The sequence below is a fragment of the Crinia signifera genome, chromosome 4 (assembly GCF_055691185.1).
Source record: "Crinia signifera chromosome 4, ASM5569118v1, whole genome shotgun sequence".
Classification (NCBI taxonomy): domain Eukaryota; kingdom Metazoa; phylum Chordata; class Amphibia; order Anura; family Myobatrachidae; genus Crinia; species Crinia signifera.
Window position 1 is genome coordinate 57,544,464 of NC_139220.1, and position 25,677 is coordinate 57,570,140.

General features: G+C 46.1%; 1 protein-coding gene across 2 annotated transcripts in view; it reads right to left on the minus strand.

Moving 5' to 3' along the window:
- Positions 1-25,677, minus strand: part of SAR1B (secretion associated Ras related GTPase 1B) — a 111,805-nt gene that overhangs the window by 16,622 nt on the left and 69,506 nt on the right. For both annotated transcript variants that reach the window (XM_083181801.1, XM_083181800.1), the window contains exons 3-5: positions 12,118-12,237; positions 10,352-10,417; positions 7,930-8,033 (exon numbers count right to left, since the gene is read on the minus strand). In XM_083181801.1, coding sequence (XP_083037927.1) covers positions 7,930-8,033; positions 10,352-10,417; positions 12,118-12,237 — 290 coding nt within the window. The remainder of the gene's footprint in view (positions 1-7,929; positions 8,034-10,351; positions 10,418-12,117; positions 12,238-25,677) is intronic.

Consider the following 25,677-nt stretch of genomic DNA (forward strand, 5'->3'; position numbering starts at 1 on the left):
CCTGGGACAGCCTCGGGCTTCAGCCCGAGTAGGGTTAATTCTGGAGGAGGGACCCCTTTATTGGGGGATCCCAACTCCCCCAGGGTCCCTGCCCGGTGTGACCGGTCAGGGGGTTAATGGTTCAGCCAGTGTCCCCCGGCTGTGCCATTACCCTTCTGGCTGGTTGGGCCCAGTGCTGCTTCTCAAAATACAGGGGGCCCCTATTAATTTTGTCCCCCATATTTTGGGAACCAGGACTGGCCCTTGAGCCTGGTGCTGATTTAAAAGTTCCAGGGAACCCCTACATGGTTTGTTCCATGAATTTTTAACACCAGGACTGGTTATTTGAGCCTGGGGCTGGTTACGGCCGAGGGGGGGGGGGGGAGTTTCCCAGAAATACGGCTGATGCCGATTCTATGCAGTTGTACTCGGCATTGGCCGTATTTCCATTTCTTTTTTTTTAAATTGCGTAAATTTTTTATTGAAACACATGAAAATAGGTGTACAGCTTTACATTTCAATGTACAGATATAATTAACAGCACTGATAGAATACAATGCATGCAATGTTTGTACAAAATAAAATATTTAAGCTAGCGAACAAAAAAAAAAAAGGACTGTGTCAATTTTTTTGAGTAATATACATTCCAAATGCAATGGATTCGTTTGGGTGAATTGTTCACTAGCTATATCAGGTACACATATAGATTGTTCGGATTTAATATTTTTTAAACTTTAACAAACAAATAACAGACATTCTTAACCCGGTACTCTTAAGATGGAGTACCATCCTACCACCCCCCAACTAACAAAGTAAAAAAAGGAAAGAGAAGAGAAAAAAAAAAAAAAAAAAAAAAGAAAGCAAATAATCAATATTGAACCATGTATACTTAGATGTGCATATAGGCACTGAGGTAGATTTGAAGTATTTCAGCAAGGTGTGTAATGGATTAAGTGATGGACCGCATCACACTACAGGGGGGAGAAAGAGGGAACGGGCACCCACCAGGCCCCAGGGTTGCATAGTAGTAGGGCATACAGCCCTCATTGTGGGTCAGTAGCCAAGGCCAGTCTAGAAGCATTCCAGCTGCCCCATTTAGCAGCGTATGGACCGAGCGAGCCACGTGATCTATAGGTGAACCTTTCGTGACTCACCACCTCATTGACAAGCGCCCTCCAATGGTGTACATTTGGATGCGTTACATCGAACCACTTCCTGGCTATTAGTACCTTAGCAATGGCCATAAGACTTAGCACATATTTATAAACTGGAGGGGATCGGGACTCCTGCAGGCCCAGAGCAAATATGCAATATTTGGGGTTAAAGGGAGGAAGAGAGGGGTCAGTGATAAGTACATCGGTCCAGACCATCTCCCAAAAGTCATGAATCGGCGGGCAGGACCACATCATATGCCAGAAATCAGCACCAGGCGTTGCACATCTGGGGCATTTATCATCCGGCCTCAATCCCGCTCGCATCAGGGAAACCGGGGATTTGTAGGCCCTGTGCAGTACATAGTATGATACTTGCTGATATTTCAGGCATGAAGTGGCGTATCTAACTGAGTCTAGAATCTCAGCCCACTGCTCCGCATCCAGGGCCCCTATGGTAGATTCCCACTTATCCCTGAGGGGGATGAGACTATCAGTGTCAACTCGGCTAACGATGTCCTTATAGATGGTGGAGACTTGTTTTGTAGTAGCTAGGCTCCGTAGGAGGGTCTTTAGAGGGGAGTCAGCAGTGAGGGGGGGGGGATCTTTAAACTGGGTTTGGGCTGCATGTCTAAGTTGCAGATAACGGTAGAAGGAGCTATTTGGGATTTGAAGTTCCCCTGAAATTTCTTGGAACGTTTTAATTACTCCCGAGGTATATAGTTGGCCTACTGACACGAGACCCGCCCCCAACCAGAAACCCTCTAATAATAGCTGTTCAAACTCCGGGTATGTTTTGTTAAACCATAGGGGGGTATCCCCATCCACCCCTCCCCAACCGCACACCCTATGAGACTGCCGCCAAACCAGTACTGCCTGCCTGAAAAGAGGGGATAGAGTAGGCTTGGAGGGAGAAGAGAGAAGGAACTGGAGAGGGGGGAGGCGGGACCCCACACACTCGGTAAATGACCCCTCAAAAGTGGGGCCGGATCTTCCCAGGATCCAATCAGAAATATGTGCCAACTGTGCTGCAAAGTAGTAGAGTCGGAAGTCAGGCAGTCCCAGACCTCCATCCGCTCGTGGTTTAGTAAGGGTTTTAAGGGCTATCCTAGGTGGCCTGTTTGCCCATATAAAAGAGGAGAGGAGGGTATTAATGGTCATGAATAAATGTTTAGGTATGTAGATCGGGGAGTGCTGGAGCAGATACAAGTATTTAGGGAGAATAGACATTTTGATGAGATTGATTCTGCCCATGACTATCAAGGGGAGCTTCTTCCATATATGTATTTTGGCCTTAAGGTCTTTAGTAACCGCATTGATGTTAAGGTCTATAAAATCTGGAATTTTAGGGGTGATCCAGACCCCCAGGTATTTAAACCTGAGGACCCACTGTAGTGGGGAGGCAGTTGGCAGTCTCTCCGGTATTTTTCCCGAGAGAGGGAGGATACTAGATTTCCCCCAGTTGACCAGGAGACCCGAGAAGACTCCAAAGGTCTGGACTATCTGCAGCATTCCCTCCAAGGAGGTTCCAGCGTCCCTCAGGAAGAGAAGGGTGTCGTCAGCATATAATGCAACAACATCTTCCCTCCCCCCCAGAGGAACGCCCCTGACCACCGGGGAGTCACGAAGCATAATGGCCATGGGTTCAATGGCAAGGGCAAAAAGGGCAGGTGATAGCGGACAGCCCTGCCTAGTACCTCTACCAAGGGGAAATGTCTCCGTCACATACCCGTTAACTGATATACGAGCTACTGGGGATGAGTATAGCAGGCGTACCCATTGTATAAAATTAGGGCCAAAGGCAAATCTGCGCAGGACCCCCCATAAATAATCCCACTCCACAGAGTCGAAGGCCTTGGCAGCGTCCAGAGACACCACCACTGCCTCCGACCTATCCAAGTTGCTCCCCTGTAAATGACAGTATAATCTCCTGAGGTTACGAGTGGTTGATCGGCCCGGCATGAAGCCAGATTGGTCCTCGTCTATAACGGTGGTAACCACTAAGTTGAGTCTAGTTGCCAAGATTTTGGCAAGTATTTTCACGTCCGTTGAGAGAAGTGAAATGGGGCGGTAAGAGTCTGGGAAGGAGGGGTCTTTACCTGGTTTGGGGATAACAACAATAATTGCCTCTGCCATAGATGGAGGTAGGGCGCCCCCCTGTTTTAGGTCCGCATAAAGCTGGAGCAGATAGGGTACAAAAAATTCCTTATGTTTTTTATATACCTCTATTGGTATACCATCGCTACCAGGGGCTTTATTGTTGGGGAATGAGGATATGGCCGCATCAATTTCACTGGAGGTGATATCTGATTCAAGCAGAGCTACTGACTGCTGGGATAGGGACGGTATATTAATATCCAAGAGGAATTGTTCTAGCTGATATGGTGTATATGTCGCCCGGGACGAGTATAGTGAGGAATAGAAAGCTAGAAAGGTCTGTGCGATCTCTGGCGTTGTAAAGTGTTCCCTGCCCTGTGCGTCACATATTTTTTGGACGGAACAGGCGGACCTCTCGTCACGGGCGAGATACGCCATATAGCTACCCCCTACGTCAGACTGGGAATATCTAGCGTGGGCCGAGAATAGAAGCTTACGTTTAGACTTGTCAAACAAGTGGTCAGTCCACATTTTACGTGTCACATCCCACCGTATTTTGTCTTCTGGGAGGCCAGAGCGTAGGTATTCAGCTTCACCCAGTGAGCACGCCTCCTCAAGTTTGGCCTCCTCCTCCCGACCCGCCCTCTTGACATTGGCTATTCTTTTTAGAAGGGAGCCACGAATGACTGTTTTAAATGTCTCGTGCTTAATAACTGGGTCCCGGCATGAAGCATTGTCCTCATGGAACGCAGACCACTCCCCCACCAGCCCACCTCCGTCAGCCAGAAGTGTGAGCCAAAAAGGATTAAGCCTCCAGGTGCGAGCACCTCTGGAAGGCAGCATATCCAAAGTAATAGACAGGGGGGAGTGGTCCGAGATCCCTCTGCGGAGATACTCCACCGTAATAATTTTGGGTAGTAGGTCCGGAGACACCAAAGCAAGGTCTATTCTAGAGAACGATTGATGACCCGGGGAGAAACATGAAAATTGTCTCTGCATGGGGTTTCTATGTCTCCAGGCGTCAACCAAGTCCAGCTCATCAACTAATCTAGCAAACGGGGTGGGCGTGGGGACCGGGGGAGAAGGAGGGCGGCCCGCAGCCGTCCATCTGTCCAGCGATTTGTCTAGAATATTGTTGAAGTCCCCTATGCATAGCGTAGGGGCTAAGGGGAAAGAGGCAAGGAATGTCACAGCCTTCTTAAGTACCTCATTACTATAGGGGGGGGGTACATATACTGCAAGGATATTTAAGGTGATATGGTTAACAGTTGCCCTTAGGAAAACATAGCGACCGTATTGGTCAATCTGGTGATGAGTGAGATGGAAGTTGATAGATTTTTTAATTAGGATTGTAACTCCTCTGGCGTTATTAGAGAAGGTGGAGTGGAACATATGTCCCACCCAGGGTTTTTTTAGGGACATAGTTTTAGTACCAGTAAGGTGGGTCTCAGATAGGCAGGCTATGTCTGCTCCATGCTTTTTAACCTCCGCAAGCACAAGTGAACGTTTGACCCTGTCATTGAGGCCCCTCACATTCCAACCGAGTGTGCGGAGCCCCGCCACTACATTAGGGGGAGGCATAGGTGAAGAGCAGAGTAGGCGAGAAGGAAGGAGGGCTCACATCGCCCGGGCAGGGGGCAAACAGGCATATCATTGCCCATAGTAAGAGGGTGTAGTCTGATTGGCATTGGAATTTAGTAAAAACCTGGCACTCCCACGACCCACATGTGTGATGGTTAGGCCCACGGAGCCCCCGGATATCCGCCCCCACCCCCGGAATGGAGCGGTAGCTATGCAGACACTTACTTATACAAGAATACATCAGCCCCATACACATCATTACCTTTAAAAAAATTAAAAAAACTAAAAAAAGAGAAAGCAGTGAAAACAGTAATAGAACAATCCCCCCAATAACCCTAACCCACCCTGTATACCTACCGAACATTAGATATACCTTGGATCCCAGTAACAGCTAGAACTAAACTTTCCCAATCAAAATACTAACTGTGCTAACTAAGGGGTATAGGTAATAGTAATCACCTATAGACTAATAACTATTTCCTAGCATACTTTGAGCTCCTTAGAATGGAGTACATCCTGAGCTAGATATACAAAATTATTAAACAGTATGAGTAGACAGATTCCCCAGCTGCCCCACTTATGGGGTATTAGATCAATTATGCTCACAGGACATGTGTCAGTTCTGGTGCCGTGGCCTGCGGTCCAGCCACTGCTCCGCCTCCTGTGGAGAATTGAAGAAGTGGGTGACACCATCCGCCACCACCCTGAGCCGGGCCGGGAACAGCATGGAATACTGCACCTGCCGGTCTCGTAACTTGCGTTTAATTTGTAGAAATTGTGCCCGTGTTTTCTGGACATCTGCCGCAAAGTCGGGGAACGCCGCCACCACCTGGTTGTCGATTTTGAGGGGACCTCTCTCCCGTGCCAGCCTGAGGACAGCGTCTCTGTCCTTGTAGTGTAGGAATCTAGCTATAAAGGTGCGTGGGGGGGCTCCCGGTGGCGGGGCTCCAGCGGGAAGCCGGTGGGCCCTTTCAACTGTGAATTGCCGGCTGAAGTCATCAGGGGAAAATGTCTCTAGTAACCATCTCTCTAAGAATTTCTCCGGGGAAGATCCCTCTGTTCTTTCGGGCAGTCCAACAAATCGCACATTGTTGCGGCGAAGGCGCCCCTCCATATCTGATATCTTGGACTTAACGGCCGCCATTTGCGTAGTGAGTTCTGCCACTGCTGTTTTAAGGGGATTAGTCACATCCTCCAGGTCTGATATCCTATGCTCGGCCTCCCCCACCCTCTCACGGACCTTCTGCATATCATGGCGAATGAGGGAGATGTCAGACTGTACTTGGCCAATTCTATCCATGACTCTCTGCTCAGTAGCCGATATGGCTAGGAGGATCTGCTGAGTGGACTGGGCAGCCGTGTCAGTGGGGGGAGAGTCCTCATCCGCATTTGGGGATTTTGGAGATTCAGCTCGGCTCGTTGACTGCGCTGGAGGGGGGGGGCTGGGAGCCCCGAGCATATTTCTCCAATCTAGTCGCTGCGGAGGGGCCTCCCGTTTTCCCCATGGCACAAGGGTGGCCTAGGACTTATATCGGGAAAGGCTTATTGTCGGAGTTATATATTGATGCGGCACTCTGGATGGTTGGTCCGCAAGGCGGCGGGGGGGTAATCACTCCTCTCTCAGGGAGGGCCGTAGCACCGAAGACAGGAGGGGGTAGTAGGCGGCAAGGTCAGCAGAGATCAAGGGGGACAAAAGTATAGTTGGATAAGGGAGGCCAACGTGCAATATCAGAGAGTACAGAGTCACTGCAGTGCGAAGCCAGTCCTCCTGACAGAGCCTCTAGGTGGAACAGCGTCCTGAATGTAGTGACAGAAGAGTCAAAGGCACTATGTTGAAGTATATGATGCAAGTATAAGGCAGCAATGCTGGAGTATGGAGCAAAATGAGACCTTTAGGTAGTATGTACAGCAGTAGAAGGGAGCACGCAGGTTAAGTGCCAAAGGGCAATATGCTGGGATTAGCTTTGCAGCAAGGACCCTGGACTTCCCACAGGCTACTTATTGTGGGGCACGGGGGGCAGGCAGAGGGTGGAAGGTAGCTCACTTCAGTGGGAGAAGTGGGTTCTCTGCTTGGCCAGTGGCCCCCACACGTCACCCTCCTGCCAGATATGCTGAAGTGGGTCAAGGCAGGTCACAATGAGTGCCAGTAGTGTCTCCCTGCTTAAGGCGTCAATATGCAGGCCTCCACAGTTCTCCAAAATGGCGCCGCCTCCCCTCCCCAGCGCCCGCTTGGCGCGAATTAATATGCTGGGCACAAGTTAATATACTGGGCGCTTCTGCCCGACTCACCCTCGATGGAGACCTCAGTAAGGGGTCCCTCGCCTCCCGATGGATGTGAGACTGGGAGGCGTCAGGACTCCGCGTCCAGCCGGCCGCCTCCTGGCTCTGTATGCCGGGCGGGGGGACGGGGTCTCAGGCGGGCGTGAGGATTTTGCTCCGGGTCACCAGCGCTGTCACAGGGAGGAGGTCGGGCGCCGGCGGTGATGTGCTGGCAGCGTCTGTTACCTCGCGGCACCCGCGAGGCGTGCCGGATGGCTCGCGAGCTCCGGCGTCTGCAGGTCCAAGATGGCGGCGGGGTCACTAGCGGTGCGGGAGACGGCGTGGATCCCTCTCGCAGCCAGGCACCCGCTGGATTTCAGCGCCGCTACTCCGTGGGCTCTGTTAGGTACTGCTCTGGGCAAAGTGGTGAGGCAGCCAGGTCTCTGTCAGGGCACAGAATGCAGGATTTCTGGAGGATTTTTGCGGAGCTCAGTGAGAACACGTCTTCTCACATGCTCAGCCAAGCCACGCCCCCCCGTATTTCCATTTCTTAGTAAATTCCCTCCTTGGTGTCCATGTCGAATAGCTGGACATGGACATCATATTAGTGCACCTTGTCACCTCGCTGCATTCACCATGACAATGACCGCATACCGTTTATAGGAGGTAAAATCAACCATACTGTAACACTTATATTCAAAATGAGTGTTCCCATGGAATGAGTCTGTTTCATGTAAGTACATAAACCGACATATTAATCAGATGACACATGATAGATTATGTCCTTCATGACAAACTGATGTGACTTTGGGATGGTCTGCAGCAGATAAAGCACTTAGCAAAGCTTTTAGCTTATACTTACATCAAGCTCTGCCTTAGCTTCAGCCAGTCGCTCATGGTCAGCACAGTCAATGAGAAAGACAATGCCGTTTATGGCAGGTAGGTAGTTTTTCCACACTCTGCGAGCTACAGGAGCAGATAAAATAACAATATAATAATTATCTATAAGAAATACATCTGTGCTGATAACTGTTTTGTGGCAGTTTCTGACGTAGAACATGGAACACAAAGGCAAAATTACAGATGATCGCCATCTGCCAGCATGCGCCGCCCCATCCGCCAGAATGGGGCGGCGCACGCATCCCCGTCGGCCTGCCACTACACACGTCAGCACTATGGATATGTCGTACTGGTGGGCACAAGGAGGCTGGCTACATCTGTAGCTGATATAAAGAGTATCAGTCACAACATATGGATTACCATTGGGGTCCCTTTTACTCTCTAGGACAGACCTGGCTGACCTTTGGGAAGTCTATTTCTCGTTCGATCTGCTTTGATAGCCCCCACTCCACCCCCCTACTCCCTCCCTGTCGGGTCCTGGCGGCCATGGATATCGATAAAGTGTAGAGCATGAAGCTTATGACCAATGTTGTCCATAGTATCAAACTGAGATGTTCAGTTCATCAGCAGGACTGACTTTACACCTAAAGATGTATTGTCCAATCTGACTGGTTGCAATGAAAATCTGGTAATAAATGGGTGCAAATGACAATTGAAAACTTGCTCCGAGACACAGAAAAGCAGTAAAAAATGATCAATCAGACAAATTTACATTTTGGATAAAATGGTCATCTGTCAGTTGTTCCCATACTTTTCCAGATATTTTTGTCTCAGCCAGCCAGGATGGACAAAAAATCTTTAGGTGCATGGCCAGCTTTACTCGTATGCATCTATCTTCCTGAATCAGACCAATGCAGCACTAATTGTCATCTGTGGTGGAAGTGCATGGCGGGCTGGATCGCTGCTCATCTCGTCTATCCTGCCATTACCAAAGACAGTGCAACAAACTGTAACCTAGTTTCCGGTTTGGTGCACAGCTTTTGTACACAGAGATAAGTTGTCAATAAATTTCAGCTATAGATGCAGAAGTCTTATCACATTACAAACCTCAATGTCGGACCATGTTTCTGCCATTAGGCCTTCCAATCGGTCTGCTCCTTTATTTCTAAAATCACTCCAATGACAACAGTGGCATAATTATAGTGCCGCAGACCCCGTAGTGGCTTGGAGGAGCCAGCACTAGTGGGGTCTGTGTGGAGTGCAGAGAATACCGGGAAGTGCGGCTCCCAGTCCCTGCTCTGCACTCAGCTGCACTTGTCACACAGCCAGCAGCCTGAAGCCCCTCAGACCCACAGCTGATGTCCTGCCTCTCCCTCCCAGCAGCACAGGTGGGACTGGGATGGTTTCCAATTTCCATGCACGCTCAGTCACAGCCTCTGTCAGCACAGGCTGGTGCTGCATCCTCCTTGCTACCTTCTTTTCCTGTACCTTTTGATCCTCCTGAAGGCAGTCACTTGTCTCTTACCCTGCACTCCAATTACTGAGCCCTCCCCTTCTTCATGCTGCTGCAGGAGCCACAACAATAAGGTTAACCCTTTCACACTGTGTTTTTCTACAGTGAGATGGAAGCGTGTGTGCTTTCAATTATTATTTGTACCAGAACTATAGATTGTGTGTGTATGTATATGTACACAGTGTAGCATACTTTCCCCCTGATCATGCTGCACACCCAGCAGCTATAGGTTCCCTGTTAATCCAAATCTGGTCTGTGTCAGCATATCATTGTGTGTAGGCATCCTTCTGTCAGTGTCATTAGCTGTCTATGTCAGTGTCAGCATATGTTAGTGTGTCGGCATCTGTGTGTCATCATCTGTGTATCAGTGTCAGCAACTGTCTGAGTGTCCATGTGTCAGGATCTGTCCATTTGTCAGCATCTGTCTGTGTGCAAGCATGTGAGCAGCTATGTGCCACATGTTAGGTAGCATGTCAGCATACCTCCCAATTGTCCCATTACAGTGTGTGGTGTATTACAGTGTTTGGCATATAGTGTAAGGCGCATTACGGTGTGTGGCGTATAGTGTGAGGTGCATTACGGTGTGTGGCATATAGTGTGAGGTGCATTACGATGTGTGGCATATAGTGTGAGGTGCATTACGATGTGTGGCGTATAGTGTGAGGTGCATTATGGGGTGTTTTGCGTATAGTGTAAGGGGCATTATGGGTTGTGGCTTAATGTAATGAGTAAAGGGCATTATGGGGGGGTAGGGGGTGCCAGATACGGTTTTGGCTGGGGGAGCTAAATTTATAGTAACGCCACCGAGTAACAAAATATCTTGCCTAATGAGTTAGAAAATCCTGAAAACAAGTTTTTTGCCACTGTCTGTTTATAGGTGATAACCCACTAGAACAACAACAATTTGACAGATATAATCAACATAGCTCACCTTGGACATGTCCGCCTAGATCGAATGTAGTGAATGTCATTTCAGCTATCGTCAATTCTTCGGAAGCTTTGTACAAAAAAACAGCAAAGGAGTATGTAAGTATAAGAAAGGTCTACGTAAGTATAAGAAAGGTCTACGTAAGTATAAGAAAGGTCTACGTAAGTATAAGAAAGGTCTACGTAAGTATAAGAAAGTTGTCCGTAAGTATAAGAAAGGTCTTAGTCACAGATTTGACAAGTATATGGTCTAAGCAGTAGGCATGGAGATTCCTTCTAACAGTTATAGGAAGAGGTCACAGTTTGAATGGCCACAGTATCTCAGGAAGTCTAACCATTATTGGAGCCCAGTGAGCAGGTAAAAGCCATTCCCTGCCCTGTGAAATCTCGCCTTACAAAGGGGTTTGCAGGGCTGCAAACAGTTGTGTAAAAGGTACAGTACAGTACACATCCATTTGTATGTGGCCGTTTAGAGGAAAAATCAATTGATTTTTACTTAACATTGAATGATTTCTCCTCTATTCCCAGGTATTTGCAGCCACCGCGTAGCCCAGGACTCAAATCGGCAGCTGCGAGCAACACAGCTATTTCCGGGTGGGGGACAAGGCCATACACGTGCCCCTAGCAGGCTAAAACACGCCTGCATATGCCTGGACACTCCCAGCATTTCCTTGTATGCACCGCCATCTTTGCGGGCACGCCCATGAAACACCAGGGATCAAACCCAACACGTGCACCCCCTGGCAATCAGGTTGCGAGCGCCTTGCTGATGGCGTTCAAAACTTGACCAAGTGCATGCGCATTGCGATCAATGTGCATTCACAGTACAAAAACATCAGACAGCGGTGGAATTGGACCTGTGCGAACAGGGAGATCTCCTAGAATCAAATTACTGTATTTATAAGAACTATGTGTAAAAAAAAAAGAAGAATCTTTCTAAAGCAAACAAAGCAAAGAAAAGATGATGTAACATATTTAACTAAACATCTTTTTGCCAAAAGACAAGGGGATGTTGACACTTGCCTAAAATGTACAGTATTAAAAGGCTTTTCCGTGCATAAATCAGAAGCTCACCCTTTTATCATTTGTCCCCAAAGGATGGCCACTAGGATACGGATCAACAGTGTCTAGGTCGACCATGTTATGGTTGAACACAATTAGTCAAACGCGTCTAGTTAGATGCCTAAAGAGAGTAAACAGTGTCTAGATAAGGACAGTAAGGAAAGTTAGACTTAAGCGTTAGGTCAATGGAAACGTGATCGGCAGACACAAAAGTGACATGTTTTTCACTTTTTTATTTTATTTAGACCGACTTGGTTCATACTTTACCATCCACGTGGGCAAAGAGTCTATATAATAGATTATAGACGTGTGCTGAGCGTAGCGAGACACTGTGTCTGAAGACACGGTACACCCATTTGGTGTCTACAGTAGGTTGACCTATGTCGACATATCCACCAAAAACATGTGAAAAACTCACGTTGACCATGTGCCCGTCAATCACGCTCCCGTTGACCTAGTGCTTGCCTCTAACTTTTGTCAATGTCGATCTAGGCTCGGCCAACTACATTTAGGCGCCTAAGCGTGGTCGACCATAACATGGTTGATCTAGACACTGTCGATCCGCTATGTGTGGTCACAAATACTAGTGAAATATAACATATCTAGTTCTATGGTAGATTTTTAGGATTTCTTATATTCAAATAAAAATGATGTTTCAACTTTGACTTTTCTTAACCAGCACAAGTAGTGAATCATTTTTGTACTCACTGGGATGAAGCGTCGGAACATACTGGCCCATTCGTCCATCTTTAAGCATCTGTAACAACGTGGTTTTCCCAGCATTGTCCAACCCTAAAAATACTAATTTTCCATTTTTCTTGTAAAAACCTGTAGGATAACAAACATACATAGTATTAAATTATTCATATTGGTACTTATGTAGTATCTGGGCTGCCGATTTCTAAATCGGGTACATCGCATCGCATCGCATGCGACCATCGGATGCGATGCGATGCGATGACCCGATTTTTCCATAGGAATCAATGTTAAAATGGACTGAGTCCATTTTAACATGGAATTCAATGGGAAAAAGGGGTCCTTTTCATACCCCTACTATCCAAGTGGGCATGGAGTTGGATATAAACCTGTGGCGAGCGCAGCGAGCCACCGAGCCCGAAGCGTGGCGAGCGAAGCGAGCCCCGCGAGGGGACGGTATTCTGTGTCCCCTCGCGGGGCTCGCTACGCTCGCCACGCTTCGGGCTCGGTGGCTCGCTACGCTCGCCACAGGTTTATATCCAACTCCATGCCCACTTGGATAGTAGGGGTATGAAAAGGACCCCTTTTTCCCATTGAATTCCATGTTAAAATGGACTCAGTCCATTTTAACATTGATTCCTATGGAAAAATCGTGTCATCGCATCCGATGGTCGCATGCGATGCGATGCGATGCGATGCGATATCGCATCGCATCGCATCTGATTGTATGCCTTAACTTAAGGCATACAATCAAAAAATCGGCAGCCCAGATACTACATAAGTACCTTCATATTTAATATTGCACTTTTTTTTTATATGGATGACCGCGGGTAAATCTGTAACTGGGATAGATATATCAAACCTTGGGGTGAGATAAAGTGGAGAGTACCAATTAATCCATCTTTAGCAGTCACTTTTCAAACAATCTGTAAAATGACACTAAAGGCCCATACACACTGGGCGATTTTGAGCTGAATGCTGCTCAAAACACCAAGTTTGAACGGCTTTCAGCTCAAAGCCGCCGGCGCTGAGCAGCGAGCGGTGATGGGCGCTCCAGCATCATCGACAGGAAAGCCACTCATCTGCTACCAGCAGATGAGCGGCTTTGTGGGCGGCTTTGCCCCCACCCAGCTAGCAGGGCAGGGGGAAAGCAGCTTAGTTGCTATGCACTGAGCGGCTTCCCCCCAAGCGATGACAGCGGTCATCACTGTCCATACATGCTGGGCAAAATGGCCCAGTGAGTATGGACCTTTAGAAGCTAATTGGTTTGTAATTCATCTCTCACCCCTTTATCTCTCCGAACTGCACTGGCTCCTTTCTCCAGTCTACCAGGATTAGTAAGGAACACAAAGCTACATTTTTCTCTAATGGGAGAAACAATGGGCCATTCAGACCTGACCGCAGAGCAAATTTGTTCTCAAAATGGGAAAAACCATGTGCACTGCAGGTGGGGCGAATGTACCATGTGCAGAGAGAGTAAGATTTGGATGAGTTATTTTTTTTCTGTGCCTGGTAAATACTGGCTGCTTAATTTTTACACAGCAATTTAGACCCTTGAGAGACCTCTAAACTTCTACATATAGATTACATGTATAGTAATCCAAGTGGTCACACCTTTATATAATTCAGAATGTAATTATTACTGTATATAGAACACACTATGAAATAGCCACAGCATAGTTATTTGAACCTTCTGTGAACTTTGTAGAAATTATTTATTTTCAAACATCTTATTTGCCTTTTCTTAACAAATTATTACACAGCATCTTATTACCCGACTTCACGGGAAGAGTGGTGTGCTCACTCTGCGCAGCATTGTAGTAGCACATGTCATTTTCACACCTCCAAACTGTCCTACAGTCAGCGCTTTCCCCTCAAAGCAAAGAACCAGGGCTTCCAGGGAAACTCAGTCATTAAAAATGTTTACAATTCTTTTGGGTATTAAACATTCTCTTTTCACACCTAGTTAGTTCTGTTTCTCTGTTTTTTTATATTACTGTATTTGTCATGCACAGAAAGATAACTCTGGGGATCAGCCAGATAGCCATTACAAACTTAGCCAACAGCAAATGTTGGCACAAAAGTAGCTGTCAAACCTCAAAAAAATGCAGTTTTCAGAGGGTTGATATGAACCAAGGGTACTTGTGTAGTTTCACAGCGGCACTGGGATTGCATCGCATGCGATGTGCGTGCGATGCAATGGTACTTGTGCAGTTTCACGGCACCCCTCCCGCATTGCATGCAAATCGCATGTGATCACATGCGATTTGATCGCGTGTGATGCGATTTAGCTCGCCACAATTTATAAAAACAACTCCATGCCGACATGGATAGTGGGGGTATGAACAGGTCGGGAGGACGCATACACTCGCCACGCTTCGGGGTGACGTGGATAGTGGGTGTGTGCTAAATGTGGATAGTGGGGAAGTGCTAAATCGCATTGCATGCGATTTGCGTGCGATGCAATCCCAGTGCTGCCGTGAAACTACCTAAGCACTGAACCAAGCTCTGGATAGCTTGGATCCAACAGGAAAAACCATCTTTAAATAGCATAGCCTAATAGAAGCCTATACGCTTCTCAGGTTCCAGTCAATGGTTAGAGACTGTCTAGTAAAACAATATGGGGTCAATAGATCGACATGGTCAAAGGGTTGACAGGTAGAAGCTTGACTTTGTCTAAGTTCAACAGATTGACAAATGTCCAGCAGAGCAGCTGGTGATCGATGAAGATCTCCAGTGAAGGGAGCCGGGGGGCTGCCCAGCTGCTACTGCGCTGGGCACACCAACAAAGTAAAAAAAATGGAGGGTTGTGTCACTAGACCACACCCCTCCACCCAAGCTTTTCGGGGCCGGACGCGACTTCGGCGGGACAGGTCCCAATTCCACAATGTCAAAACTTGGGATGTATGCACACATTGTGGGGTTTTTTGTTTTGATTTTTATTCAACTTTTGCTTGTATCCATGTGGACTAGAATTTAGTAACCTAGCCGGAAGCATGGTGAGGAAAGAGACACATGTACACTAATTGTGGTCACTAATTAAGAAAGTGAGGGATTTGGTAAGAAATCTGCAATTTTTTTAAAGTGACGATCATTTACATTGTAAAACCAGTTTTAATTTGGTGTGTAAATGATTGCCGCTTTAAAAAAACTGGATATTTCTAACCAAATCTCTCACTTTCTGAAACTCTCATTCTAATACATTTCACCCTATGTGTTTTGCCGGACCATGGGTGGCATTGTCTTGCAGAGCGACAACCCACCACACACATCTGGTCTCCCCCCACAACGCGACTTCCCCTGCAGCATGACTCCCCCCATCCCGCTGCTCCTATAAATCCTTCCACACCTGATTTGTCTTGTTAAAAGAGGTGCCAGACCATCAGGTGCTGGTAAATCTGTGGTGTACCTGTACAAATATTGGAAACCTAACATGGTATATATTTCTGCCAATATGTTTTGGATAAGCTGGTAAAATATCCAAGTGTCGTTTTCTGACTATTGGCTTGTGGAAAAACACAAAACCTTCTCATGGTTAACCCCTTCCTGACAGAGCTAGTTTTTGCGTTCCTGACAGAGCCATTTTTTTCAAATCTGACATGTCTCACTTAAGTGGGGATAACTTTTTTTTGCTTTTACTTATCCCAGTGATTTTGAGATTGTTTTCTCGTGACACATTGTACTTCAAGTTAGTGGTAAATTTTCGTCAATACAGTCTGTGTTTTTTTGTGAAAAATACCAAAATATCGTGAAAAAATGGAAAATTTAGCGATTTGCAAAATGTTAAATTTTCTGCTTGTGAGACAAATAATCTTACCACTCAAAATAGTGAATAACTAACATAGACCATATGTCTACTTTATGTTGACATCATTATTTCAACTTCCTTTTAATTTTTTGGGACACTAGGAGGCTTACAATATGAATAGCAAATTCTCAAATTTTCAAGAAAATTTCAAACACTGATTTTTTTAGGGACCAGTTCAGTTCTGATGTGACTTTGAGGGACTTGTATGTGAGACACCCCCATAAATGATGCCATTTCAAAAAACTGCACCCCTCACAGTATTCAAAACAGCATTTTGGAAGTTTGTTAACCCTTTAGGTGTTTCACAGGAATTAAAACAAAGTGTAGGTGAAATTTCAAAATTTCTTTTTTTTTGCAGATTTGCAATTTTAATACATTTTTCTAAGGAACACAGTACATTTTACTAGAGAAATGTGACTAAAAATTGATTCCCCCAATTCTTTTGTTTTCATAAATATCCTATATGTGGCCCTAGTGTGCACGGTGACCAAACCACAGGCTTCATAATAGAAGGAGCACCTACTTGATTTTGGAGCCTCCTTTTTATGAGATTATTTTTTAGGCACCATGTAGGTTTCTAGGCACCATAAGATGCTAAAAGTTAGGAACCCCCCCACAAGTGACCCCATTTTGCAAACTACACCCCTCAGGGAATTCATCTAGGGGTATAGTGTACATTTCAAACCCCCAGGGGTTTCACCAATTGTGGTACAACTGGGCAGTGAAAATGAAAAATTATTTTTTTTACACAAAAATGCAGTTCTGGCTCCAAATTTGTCATTTTCAGAAGGTATGAAGGAGACAAAGCACCCCAAAATCTGTGCCCCAATTTCTTCCGAGTACGGCAATGCCTCACATGTGACCAAAAAATACCAGTTGGGTGCATGGCAGGACTCAGAAGGGAAGGAGTGATTTTTGGATTTTGCAGCTCAGATTCTGGTGGAATTTTGGTGGGTGCTATGTCGCATTAGCAAGACCCCCCAAGCACCAATACAGTGGAACCCCCCCACAAGTCACCCCATTTTGAAAACTACACCCCTCAGGGAATTCATCTAGGGGTATAGTGTACATTTCAAACCCCCAGGGGTTTCACCAATTTTGATACAAGTGGGCAGTGAAAATGAAAAATTACATTTTTTTACACAAAAATGCAGTTCTGGCTCAAAATTTTTCATTTTCAGAAGGTATGAAGGAGAAAAAGCACCCCAAAATCTGTGCCCCAATTTCTCCCGAGTACGGCAATGCCTCACATGTGACCAAAAAATACCAGTTGGGTGCATGGCAGGACTCAGAAGGGAAGGAGTGATTTTTGGATTTTGCAGCACAGATTCTGGTGGAATGAATGGTGGGTGCTATGTTGCACCAATACAGTGGAACCCCCCCACAAGTCACCCCATTTTGCAAAGTACACCCCTCAGGGAATTCATCTAGGGGTATAGTGTACATTTCAAACCCCCAGGGGTTTCACCAATTTTGATACAAGTGGGCAGTGAAAATGAAAAATTACATTTTTTTTACACAAAAATGCAGTTCTGGCTCACAATTTTTCATTTTCAGAAGGTATGAAGGAGAAAAAGCACCCCAAAATATGTGCCCCAATTTCTCCCGAGTACGGCAATGCCTCACATGTGACCAAAAAATACCAGTTGGGTGCATGGCAGGACTCAGAACGGAAGGAGTGATTTTTGGATTTTGCGGCTCAGATTCTGGTGGAATTTTGGTGGGTGCTATGTCGCATTAGCAAGACCCCCCAAGCACCAATACAGTGGAACCCCCCCACAAGTCACCCCATTTTGAAAACTACACCCCTCAGGGAATTCATCTAGGGGTATAGTGTACATTTCAAACCCCCAGGGGTTTCACCAATTTTGATACAAGTGGGCAGTGAAAATGAAAAATTACATTTTTTTAAACAAAAATGCAGTTCTGGGTCAAAATTTTTCATTTTCAGAAGGTATGAAGGAGAAAAAGCACCCCAAAATCTGTGCCCCAATTTCTCCCGAGTACGGCAATGCCTCACATGTGACCAAAAAATACCAGTTGGGTGCATGGCAGGACTCAGAAGGGAAGGAGTGATTTTTGGATTTTGCAGCACAGATTCTGGTGGAATGAATGGTGGGTGCTATGTTGCACCAATACAGTGGAACCCCCCCACAAGTCACCCCATTTTGCAAAGTACACCCCTCAGGGAATTCATCTAGGGGTATAGTGTACATTTCAAACCCCCAGGGGTTTCACCAATTTTGATACAAGTGGGCAGTGAAAATGAAAAATTACATTTTTTTACACAAAAATGCAGTTCTGGCTCACAATTTTTCATTTTCAGAAGGTATGAAGGAGAAAAAGCACCCCAAAATCTGTGCCCCAATTTCTCCCGAGTACGGCAATGCCTCACATGTGACCAAAAAATACCAGTTGGGTGCATGGCAGGACTCAGAAGGGAAGGAGTGATTTTTGGATTTTGCAGCTCAGATTCTGGTGGAATTTTGGTGGGTGCTATGTCGCATTAGCAAGACCCCCCAAGCACCAATACAGTGGAACCCCCCCACAAGTCACCCCATTTTGAAAACTACACCCCTCAGGGAATTCATCTAGGGGTATAGTGTACATTTCAAACCCCCAGGGGTTTCACCAATTTTGATACAAGTGGGCAGTGAAAATGAAAAATTACATTTTTTTACACAAAAATGCAGTTCTGGCTCGAAATTTTTCATTTTCAGAAGGTATGAAGGAGAAAAAGCACCCCAAAATCTGTGCCCCAATTTCTCCCGAGTACGGCAATGCCTCACATGTGACCAAAAAATACCAGTTGGGTGCATGGCAGGACTCAGAAGGGAAGGAGTGATTTTTGGATTTTGCAGCTCAGATTCTGGTGGAATTTTGGTGGGTGCTATGTCGCATTAGCAAGACCCCCCAAGCACCAATACAGTGGAACCCCCCCACAAGTCACCCCATTTTGCAAACTACACCCCTCAGGGAATTCATCTAGGGGTATAGTGTACATTTCAAACCCCCAGGGGTTTCACCAATTTTGATACAAGTGGGCAGTGAACATGAAAAATTACATTTTTTACACAAAAATGCAGTTCTGGCTCGAAATTTTTCATTTTCAGAAGGTATGAAGGAGAAAAAGCACCCCAAAATCTGTGCCCCAATTTCTCCCGAGTACGGCAATGCCTCACATGTGACCAAAAAATACCAGTTGGGTGCATGGCAGGACTCAGAAGGGAAGGAGTGATTTTTGGATTTTGCAGCTCAGATTCTGGTGGAATTTTGGTGGGTGCTATGTCGCATTAGCAAGACCCCCCAAGCACCAATACAGTGGAACCCCCCCACAAGTCACCCCATTTTGCAAACTACACCCCTCAGGGAATTCATCTAGGGGTATAGTGTACATTTCAAACCCCCAGGGGTTTCACCAATTTTAATACAAGTGGGCAGTGAACATGAAAAATTACATTTTTTACACAAAAATGCAGTTCTGGCTCGAAATTTTTCATTTTCAGAAGGTATGAAGGAGAAAAAGCACCCCAAAATCTGTGCCCCAATTTCTCCCGAGTACGGCAATGCCTCACATGTGACCAAAAAATACCAGTTGGGTGCATGGCAGGACTCAGAAGGGAAGGAGTGATTTTTGGATTTTGCAGCTCAGATTCTGGTGGAATTTTGGTGGGTGCTATGTCGCATTAGCAAGACCCCCCAAGCACCAATACAGTGGAACCCCCCCACAAGTCACCCCATTTTGCAAACTACACCCCTCAGGGAATTCATCTAGGGGTATAGTGTACATTTCAAACCCCCAGGGGTTTCACCAATTTTGATACAAGTGGGCAGTGAACATGAAAAATTACATTTTTTACACAAAAATGCAGTTCTGGCTCAAAATTTTTCATTTTCAGAAGGTATGAAGGAGAAAAAGCACCCCAAAATCTGTGCCCCAATTTCTCCCGAGTACGGCAATGCCTCACATGTGACCAAAAAATACCAGTTGGGTGCATGGCAGGACTCAGAAGGGAAGGAGTGATTTTTGGATTTTGCAGCACAGATTCTGGTGGAATGAATGGTGGGTGCTATGTTGCACCAATACAGTGGAACCCCCCCACAAGTCACCTCATTTTGCAAACTACACCCCTCAGGGAATTCATCTAGGGGTATAGTGTACATTTCAAACCCCCAGGGGTTTCACCAATTTTGATACAAGTGGGCAGTGAAAATGAAAAATTACATTTTTTTACACAAAAATGCAGTTCTGGCTCAAAATTTTTCATTTTCACAAGGAATGAAGGAGACAAAGCACCCCAAAATCTGTGCCCCAATTTCTCCCGAGTACGGCAATGCCTCATGTGTGACCAAAAAGTGGCAGGACTCAGAAGGGAAGGAGTGATATTTGGATTTTGCAGCACAAATTCTGGTGGAATGATGGTGGGTGCTATGTCGCATTAGCAAGACCCCCCAAGCACCAATACAGTGGAACCCCCCACAAGTGACCCCATTTTGCAAACTACACCCCTCAGGGAATTCATCTAGGGGTATAATGTACATTTCAAACCCCCAGGGGTTTCACCAATTTTGATACAACTGGGCAAAATTACATTTTTTTACACAAAAATGCAGTTCTGGCTCAAAATTTTTCATTTTCACAAGGTTTGAAGGAGAAAAAGCACCCCAAAATATATGCCCCAATTTCTCCCGAGTATGGCAATGCCTCATATGTGACCAAAAAATACCAGTTGGGTGCATGGCAGGACTCAGAAGGGAAGGAGTGATTTTTGGATTTTGCGGCTCAGATTCAGGTGGAATGAATGGTGGGTGCTATGTGGCATTAGCAAGACCCCCGATGCACGGTGAATTGATGGACCTAATAATCCATAGATGTGTGGTATATTTTAAAACACTCCTTTATGCAAAGGCCAGGTTTGTCAGGGCAAGTTTCACAGTGGAAAATAGTTTCCTTTCTTATTCCCCTTTTATAACAAACTTTGCACCTTTTTTGTGTCCTGCCCTTTTTTGCAGTGGAGGGGATTTCGTTGGGAAAATGCTGCCCTGGTACAATACGGGGGCCAGTACTAGAAGTACTGGGGCCCTCTGCCTGCTGGTTCCCAAATATCAGGCCCTTTATGACTTCCTCTTGAAAGTGCATAAATGTCCCCCTCTGGCCGGTAGAACGGAATAGCACGTAAGCGTTATACAGTGCCATCTGGATGATATACACGGCCAGCTTCTTGTACCAGATTTTTGTTTTCCGCAGGGCACTGTACGGCTTCAGTACCTGATCTGAAAGATCCACTCCGCCCATGTACCTATTGTAATCCAGGATACAATTAGGTTTTGTGGTGTGGGTACTGGTACCTCGTACAGGGACGGAGGTGGTACTGTCTCCGTGAATTGTTGTCAGTATAAGGACATCCCTCTTGTCCTTATATTTGACCAACAACATATTTTCAGTGCATATTCCCCTGCTTTCACCCCTTCTCATTACTTGGGCAATGTGCGTTTTTGGGAGGCCTCTTTGGTTCTTGCGCACAGTACCGCAAGCTGCTGTACCTCTTGAACCAAGGGCCTTAAACAGGGGGATGCTAGTGTAAAAGTTATCCACATAGAGGTGATAACCTTTATCCAGGAAGGGGTGCACTAAATCCCAGACAATTTTTCCACTAACACCTACGAGGGAGGGGGGGCATTCTGGCGGTTCAATACTTGAATCCTTCCCTTCATATACCCTAAACCTGTGGGTGTACCCTGAGGTGCTTTCACACAGTTTATACAATTTTATGCCATACCTTGCCCTCTTATTGGGAAGGTACTGGCGGAATTTAACCCTTCCTTTAAAATGTAAAAGGGACTCGTCCACACAAATGAATTGTTGGGGGATGTACATCTCCTCAAATTTGGCGCTGAAATGATCAATGACCGGCCTGACTTTGAATAGCCGGTCAAAGGTGGGATCATCTCTGGGTGGGCACTGTGCATTATCGCTGTAATGCAGAAATTTAAGGATCATCTCAAAACGAGTCCGGGTCATGGCCATACGGTAAAATGGGGTGCTGTACAGAACATCTGTACTCCAATATTGCCTAATTTCTGGCTTTTTTACTATGCCCATATGAAACACCAGACCCCAAAACGCCATCATCTCTACTGCATCTACAGGGGTCCACCTAGCAAATGATGACGTGGGGTTTTGAGCAATAAACTGCTGGGCATATAAATTAGTTTGGTCCACCATTAAATTTATAAAATCATCAGAGAAAAATAATTTGAAGAAGTCAATTTCTCTGAGACCTGTGGAATCAAATTGGATTCCTGGGATGGCCAAAAACTCAGGAACCTGGGGCTCAAAATTGGCTGGTGGTGGGATCCATACGGGATCAATCATTGGGGGGGGGGTCTCAGCTGCTCTACGGGGGCGTCTTTGAGGGGGTCCCTCATCACTAGAGGAGGAAGATGAGGTTAACACAAATCCTTCAAATTCCCCGCTTGCATCACTGTCTGTGTCACTGTCAGAGGCAAGCATGGCATATGCCTCCTCCGCTGAGTACATTCTTCTGGATGACTGGGATGACATTTGGGATGACCTTTGGGATGCCATTTTTATTTTTGTGTTTGTGGTTGTGAAATGTTTCAACACGTGTATAGTGTAGGGGGGGTACAAACTTTATTTCAACCAGGTAGTGTGTATGTAGTGCAGAAAAAAAAAAAAAAAAAAAAAAAGGTCCTGCACCAAAAATTGAGCACAGATGTTAGTCAGTAACGACCGTCACTGAACAGCGCTCAAAGGCAACAGGAATTTATTAAAAAAAAAAAAAAAAAAAAAGGTCCTGCACCAAAAATTGAGCACAGATGTTAGTCAGTAACGACCGTCACTGAACAGCGCTCAAAGGCAACAGGAATTTATTTAAAAAAAAAAAAAAAAATCAACCCTGTGCCGAAAAAGCTGATCAGTGATGTACGTCACTGATCAGCGCACAGTGGCCACAGGACACCCACAAAATCACAGTGTGTGTAAAAATACCCACAGCACCCTCAAAAAAAAAAAAAAAGGTGAGGGGCAGCAGGTGCACAACCTTTGGTGCAACTGGCAGGTATATATTTCCTGCAGACACAAAATATAGCACTCTATCACTCTCTGTCACTCTCTCTCTCTATCTCTCACTATCTATCACTCTATGACACTGCAGCACTGACAGGAATTTAAAAAACAAACCCCTGCACCCCCAAAAAAGTTGCTGATCACCTCAGATATAGTGATCAGCACAAAAGGCGGGGGCAGCAGACACAAAATTTAGCACTCTCTATCACTCTCTCTCTCTATCTCTCACTATCTATCACTCTATGACACTGCAGCACTGACAGGAATTTACAAACCCCTGCACCCCCAAAAAAGTTGCTGATCACCTCAGATATAGTGATCAGCACAAAAGGCGGGGGCAGCAGACACAAAATTTAGCACTCTCTATCACTCTCTCTCTCTATCTCTCTATCTCTCACTATCTATCACTCTATGACACTGCAGCAAACCCCTGCACCCCCAAAAAAGTTGCTGATCACCTCAGATATAGTGATCAGCACAAAAGGGGGGGCAGCAGTCAGTTATATAAAAAATATATATCACAATCTGTCACTATCTCTCTATCTCTCTCTCTCTCTATCTCTCTCTCTATCTATAACTCTATTACACTGCAGCAAAATATAGCACTCTCTGTCACTAGGCCTCTCTATCTCTCTCTATCTCTCTCTATCTCTCTCTATCTCTCTCTCTCTAGCTAACTGCAGCAGCACAACACAGCACAACACAGCACAACACAAGTAGCAAGATCCAGGCAGTGATCAGGTAAGTATTTTGCACGGTTTGCACGGATCAGGTCAGTATACTGCGGCAGCCAGGCACGGTGACCACACTGCACGCAATTCCAGACCGGAATGGCGTCTGCAGTGCAGTCACCGTTAGTTTAAACCCCCCTCCATGGCTGTGATTGGTCCGTCGGTCCGACGAACCAATCACGGCCTTTGGGGGCGGGCGGGGTGAGGTGGGGTGACACCAGTGTCACCCTTACACCCCACGGTGATTGGTGCTGTACTTTACAGCACCAATCACCTCCGATCCCATGTCACCGGCGAACGTTATTCGCCGGTGACACAGAAAACGCTGTAATTGGCTGTTCACACTGAACAGCCAATCACAGTGATCGGCGACGGGGGGGCGGCATCGCAGCCCCCCCCGGGCACGCAGGGACATGTCTGCTGTCAGGGACAGCAGACATTGTCCCTCTGTCACTGCGTCTCTAGACGCAGTGACAGTTTTCAGCCATGACGTATATATACGTCATGTGTCGGGAAGTACTTCCCGACCATGACGTATATATACGTCAAATGTCGGGAAGGGGTTAAAAAAGAAAAGGAAAGATTTGCTAATGTTGTAGTTTGCATTCATTTACACAACTGCTAATCTTTTCTCAAATGTTCTGTAAGGTTTCAGAGAAATAAGGGGATTATTTTATTGTGCAGCACAGGAATGCAAACTGCAGGAATTACACCAGACATGAATTTCATCATCTATACATTGTGTCTGGATGGTTTATGACTAGAGACAGGATTATATGCAACATAAAAAGCTTGAAATATGCATGCAAATATGCATGAAAAATATGTAAAATATGCATGAAAAGTGTTAAAATATGCTACATTAATGAATAAAAAAAGTCATTTTTAACTTATTTATTTAAAAATCAGCACACAATTAGTTGCAAATAAACCTCAAAAATAGGCCCACAGCATCTGCAGATGTCTAGTGCTGTACACAGGATTTTTTTTCTTCCTGGCTGCTACAGCAGACTGCAGCGTTCAAAGCTCTTCTTGCAACAACTACACGGAGCCTCATCTCCAGTGCCGATGGATCAAATGTCAGCATAGCGTGTGAGGGCGGCGCAGTGGAAGGCTTCCTCCGTGCGCCACATACTCACTGTGACATGGTATGTCCTCTGCGCCCAGTGATATCACAACCCTTCTGCCGGCCTCCTCTGCTGCAGAAGTCTGTCTCTTGGTGTAAAGTCCCAGGCCAGGGGCAGGCAAAGGTTCAGGAGCTCCGTAATGGCATCCGCCCTGACTGACTTTTATCAACATGGCTTGGCAGCCTAGAGCAGTGTCAGACATAGCGTATATCCAAGGATCCCCACACTGCGTACATATTGCCCCAGCCTGCACACTCTACCACTACCTGGCCAGCAGCAGCAGGGCAAAGCAGTGCTGTGACTCGCGCGTGGAAAGGGGGCAGGGCCTAAAATATGCACCATCACTAGATTTTAGGTAAAATATGCAATAACCAGTGAGAATGGGCAAAATATGCAAATGCATATGCAAATATGCAATTGCATATAATCCTGTCTCTATTTATGACTATTTGTCCAAATTGTCACAAGGTGCATATTGAAAACAAAATATAATAATAACAAACAGCAACAACAATAATCATACCTCCCAACATTTGTGTGCAGGTCTGCGGGACAGTTTGTGTGCTGATTTTTTTGGGGCGTGGCCTCACAGAAAGGGGGCATGGCCTATACTGCCGCGAGGCCACGCCACATTTCCGGCACGGTGCCCCCAGCCCCTCTGGCTGCAGGAATAGACGCTGTGCACACGTCTATTCACGGAGGGGGGGAGCGACTCCCAACTGCCCCTCCCTCACCCAGAACACTGACGGCACCAGTTTTGTATAAGCGGGACAGTTGGGAGGTTTGATAATAATAATCAAAGAATCACTTTCTGGT